At 44.5% G+C, this 5,412-nt stretch overlaps 1 protein-coding gene across 1 annotated transcript in view; it reads right to left on the reverse strand.

Moving 5' to 3' along the window:
- The window catches only part of LOC109951292 (glutamate receptor ionotropic, kainate 5-like), a 116,767-nt gene that overhangs the window by 28,249 nt on the left and 83,106 nt on the right, over positions 1-5,412 (reverse strand). Inside the window, 1 exon segment of the mRNA XM_020585715.1 lies at positions 3,711-3,764. Within this exon segment, the coding sequence (XP_020441371.1) occupies positions 3,711-3,764 (54 nt within the window).

Below are 5,412 nucleotides of genomic sequence, written 5' to 3' on the forward strand. Positions count from 1 at the left end.
CTGCTGAAACTGTCTTGTTTTATGGTCCACTGAATATGCCTTATTCATAAATCTGCTATTTTTTAATTTCAACTAATGGTTCTGTTCATTATTGATTGATCTAAACCAGGTTAACAGTTAAATATGAAAGGTAAGAAATAACTGAAAAGTGCCAGATACAAATTCCTCTAAATGTCTTGTTTGGTTTTATCTCAGCCCAAATGCTTAAAAAAACATTTACAGTAAATATACACTAGAATTTTAAAACAAAAATGTAGTGAACCCTCACACCGGTGAAGTTGGAACATGAGTAGGTTTATACATAAACTGATCACGTCAGTGTTATTTCAGCCTGCTAATCTATAGCCATGCCAGAGTAGCACTGTACTGCACTTATGAACAGCTAAATGCTAAAAAGGAGGACAAACTGTAAATTCCCACAGTAACTCCAGTTAGCACACTGCCTGCCTCAGCCTAAAGATGTTTAGCATGCTGGGTTTGTATGTTAGCTTGCTATCCTTTGCAAACAGTGCAAACAGAAAGTGCAGCTGAGTGTGGGTGGACAATGTCTAACCAAAGTAAAAACCAAAGTTTGGGACAAATTAAAAGATTGACCTGATAGTGGCAAAAGTCAGAGAATCACCAAAGTAACAACCAAACCACTGATTTCTGCACAAAAGTCTGTGCCAGTCTGTGTAGTGGAAAATATTTCACTCGCTGGTGCAACCACAGGAACTCAGATGATCATCATCCTCATGTGTGAGGAGCTGAAATAGTTCTCTCTGGACCAAAACAGTGGACAGAATGATCAGTGCTCAAACCAAACCATTGGCTTGGCTAAAGATTGAGCAAAGAAAGAGAAGCCGCTCTCCCCATTGAAGTGAGAACAGTTTATTAGGTCTTTATAGCTAGTCTGTGTGCACAGCTGACACTGTCCTGAGAAAGCAGAGCTTGGGAAAACTCATGGAGAGTTCATCTTCTGGGGAGCTTCAGGGGGTGATGACATCATGTCATCATCTTTATTTGGCACAGAATCTATCCAGTCTGCAGAAAGTGTGTCTGTGGACAGTCTGAGGTGGTGTCTCCACCTTCAGTCAAACATCCTGAGACTATTCAACCTGTGTGTGAAGTGAATTTCTTTTTTCCTCAGTTCTCTTCAGCACTTATTTACTTAATTGTGCTCCAGCTTGTCAGGAAGCTGCTGCTGCTGTTGCTGTTGCTGTTGTGGCTGCCAGCTGCCAAATCATTTTCAGCTACAGCCAAGTCCACTGTCAGATTGCAGGACTGCCAGCTGTTGGCTGCAGGAGTCAGAGCTCAGCTGAGGAAGGAAGCACTGCAGCTGCGTCCCACATCCCAGTGATGCCGTGACTGCAGCACAATGAAGACACAACCTTGCTTTAGAAAGAAGCAGGTTTCAGAAGTGGCACGAGGTCAGATCAGTGCACTCTGAAGAGGAGGAGACGTTTTCAACATGACTCAGATTTTAAAGAACAAGAAATTAAATTTAGAGTCCTTCCTGCTTTATTCACCATAACCATTATCTACAAGGGTGAAATAAGGCTATTCAGCCTCCCCTGTGACTCACTGATTACTTCACCCAGACTTGACAGCTCTGGCTTTTGAAACTGACTTTCTGGCTTGAAGTCATTTCAGGACACTGACCTGCATTCTGCAAAACGTCTGTTGACTACTGACTCTAGTTTTATGGACTCTTCAATTCTGTCCTGTGGTCTCCTCACCATGACCAAAGTTGCAGCAGTGACTGAGGATCCATCCATACAGTGTGTATAGTACTGCTACGACGAGTTCGAATTCTCACACATCAGCATGGGGGGGATGCACAGATGTTCTGGCTTTGTCTTTCTCAAGTGTGTCACAGTGCTTCGGCTGCATGGTCAACTCCTTTATACTTTCTATCGACAGTGACTGTAAACCAGCCTATCACCAACAGATACAGTTACCTGACTGGACAGCTGCTCCAGATGGCAATGCTCCAGAGGAAACGTGATCCTGCAGTCGATTAGCTGAAGCTTAATGTTTGGTTTGACCCTCATTATACACAGCTTCTGATCTTACATCACTTCCATCATATTTTCTGTATCATTCAGTCTCTCCAGCTCTGTTTCCAACAGCAGCAGGCAGCTGCTTTCAGAGCACTGAACCTGTATGGTCCACGAAAACCAAAGATTTAAGAGCTAAAAGCTTCAAAAGCAGCAAAGTTGGGGTTCAGAGCTCTGTAGGTTCAAACGAGTAACCCCCATTAACATTACACATAATTCCGCACCACAGCAACTGGGTGGTTGTTGCTAGAGGTGTTGAATCTACAGATTATTTTAGAAAGGGAATGGCCATCATCAGACCTAGTGATGATGTTGGAAAACATAAAACAAGTCTTCCACTTGGGCTCCAAACCCAATTCTACATTTGTTACTCAACAACAGGTGTTTTAATCCATCATCTGAGGAGGTAAAGACTGTTGTGTGGAATTACCTTTCATCCTGTTTCAGAGCATATTTCATACAAAGCTAAAGGTAGGTCACAGTCAGCGCTGCAGGTTCATGAGTATGTGGGGAAGGGGTGAAGAGGGGAGTCATCTTACTTTTGGTTCCCGTCCAGAGTTCTGGAGGACAAAGAACTACGGTTTTGCCCTTGGGTTTGTGAACACAGCATGAAGTACCCTTGTGAGCAGCCCTGTTAATGTCTGTGACGCGACGGTGTTTAGAGACAAGGCGGAGATCGAGACGAGTTATTATCCACACAAAGTCTCTTCGCACAAGGGTGTGACACTGGACAGTGAAGTTATAATGATGACAAACGAGGACAGGAGCGGCATGCATCTTTGATGAGGAGGTCAGAGGAGATGAAGGTAGAAGATGAGAGGAGGAAAGGCAAAAGGATGGCTGGAACAGTGAGTTGATTCTTAATGTGACCTCAAACATCCTGGAGGAGTGGAAACATGGCTTGGTGCTAACAAACAAACAAAGGTGGGTATGGCTGGCTGACGAAGTTGGCAGCAAGAAAACAGTGACATTATGAGTGATTGTAAGGAAAAGTCAGGGGGGCAAAGAAGGAGGAAATAAGAAAAGGGCATGGTATTTAGAAAAAGAGTGAACAAAGAAAGCAAAGCAAGGAAAGTTAGAGAGAAGACGGAAAACAGGGCAAAAGAAAGAAAACAGAAGAGGAAGGGGTTGAGGGCAGAAGGAGAAAAAGACAAAACAAAACAAAAGTGAAACAGTTTGGAGGTAGGAAGGCTGAAAAGATGGAATGTGGAGTGTGTGGATTTAGGAGAAGAAAGGGAGGAAATAGAGAACAAACATAAAAGAGGGACAAGAGAGGACTGGGACGAAAAATTAATCAAAAGAAACAGAGGAAACACGGAAATGATAGAAGAGATGAACTTTGGAAAAAAAAGGAAAAGGTGCGAAGAAGAGGCTAAAAGAAAGGAGGTAAGAGCACGGGAAGAGGAAATTAAAAGAACAAAGGACAGAAGGAGGGAAATAATATAGGAGAAGAGGAGGGGGAAGGAAACCAATGGTGAAAGTACGAGGAAAGAAAAAGGGAAAGGAAGACCAAAGGAAAGCTAAACTAAAATTAGGGGATTATTTTGGCCAAACCGCTAAATATACTGAAAGAGACAGGGAGAAGAAAGGAAGTGAATTTCAGTGGCGGGGTGTGGAGAATCCAGCTGAGCGCTTCCTGATGGATGTGAAGGCTCGGCGTGAAGCTCTTACCATGGTGGTGAGGATGTACTTGTAGAAGGCTGACGTCATCCCCAGCTCGTTCGCCTGCAGGTCACCACAGGAAGAAGAAGAATAAACTCATGTCAAAGCTGTGAGAGTAGAAGAGATGAAGTGCACGTCCTCAGACTCTGAAGAAAAAACTCCCATCTTATTAACAAAAGAACCATCTGCACTAGAGTTTCCACCCTGCATGCGAGAGCTGGCCCCAAACCGGAGACAGTCATGTTTCACCCTGGCAGTCTGTGTTGGTGCTGGTTCTGCTACTTTAATCACATACAACGACCTGGAAACAATGGTTATGTCTCAGAATACAACTGCAGGATCTGTCAGTGATGAAAAGCTGTTCAGACAAGATTAGCAAGGTAATAATGAGAGAGCGAGCACGGCTGAAAGAAGCTCAGCATGTTCTAATTGGGCAATTTGAAGGTGAAAAGACTAAATCTGAATAAAAACTGAATGTTCTGTAGGCATTTGAATTCTAGTCACAGGGGCTTTATGGTCACATGTATCCTGGACATTGAAAGCTTTTCTGTCTGCATGTCCTGTTACCTGCAAACCTGAGAGAAGGCTGCGCTTGTCAGTGTCACTGCAGTCCTTTGCACACAGGGGTTCCTCACAGCACATTGTGCAGTAGGAGGTAGTGAGTCTCTGCAGTGGGTGTCATAGAGTCAATTTGCCATTTTTTGTTAGCTTTAGTTTGGATTTCAGCTGTTTTCATCATGGTTTCATCTGTTTTGCCGGCTGCACAAATCCCAGCCTATCAGTTTGTCTTCCAGGAGTGACACTTGTCTGGCAGAGCGGGATACTAGTGCTGGAAGAAATAAGTGATTCTCTAGTCATTTGTACCAGATCTGTGACGATACATACCTCTTCCAGTATGCAGCCACAGTCTGATACTGAGAAAGCTTTTGCCTCCGTCCACCTTTTGCATACTGTATCCCCACACTGACTGGCATACACATGATAGCATTGCAACCTTAGGCAGTGTTAGACTCAGCGTGACTCAACTTGGCTGCTGCTGCTACCGGCTCAGACTCAGTGCCCTCGGCACGTCCCGTACATGCTGATCCATTTGCTTTATCATCCCCGTGGGACGCTGATTTGCAGAACAGACACAGACCCACTCAAAAAAACAAAACAAAAGAACATTAAAAAGCAATCAGTGGACGATCTAAGATAATCTGCACATAATGAGGACCACGCTGCAGCACGTGGCACAGTGCTGCAGAGCTCAGAGACCAAACAGGACAGCCAGTGTGGGGGTAGACTGAGGTGGCTGACTGGGAGACTCAGCGTCACTTTGGTTTCAGCAGCTCTCCAACTGTTTCTTAAACCTGCTCAAAGTTCCTCTACAACCTGTTGCATGTTGTTTCGGAGCAGCATGCACAAACCAACAGAACCAAGTTTTCACAGCCAGTGTGGAGTTTAAACTGGCAGCCTGCCGGCCTGCAGACTGGCCCTCTGTTAACCCATTAATCTTCCACACACTGTGCGCTTCACTCTGCTTTGAGCGGTTTGATTTTGTATTCTAAACTTCTCAGCCCACCAAGGTTATTGAGCACAGAGTGAAATTACAGCCTGCCAAAAGCTGGTAGATGTAGTTTGGGGCTGTAAAGTCTGTCGACTGTACCGGCCAGTTTGGCAGGGAAACAGCCTGTGTCACCAGGGCCTGTTCTACTGTGGACCCACCACA

The sequence above is a fragment of the Monopterus albus genome, unplaced genomic scaffold (assembly GCF_001952655.1).
Source record: "Monopterus albus unplaced genomic scaffold, M_albus_1.0 scaffold374.1, whole genome shotgun sequence".
Classification (NCBI taxonomy): Eukaryota; Metazoa; Chordata; class Actinopteri; order Synbranchiformes; family Synbranchidae; genus Monopterus; species Monopterus albus.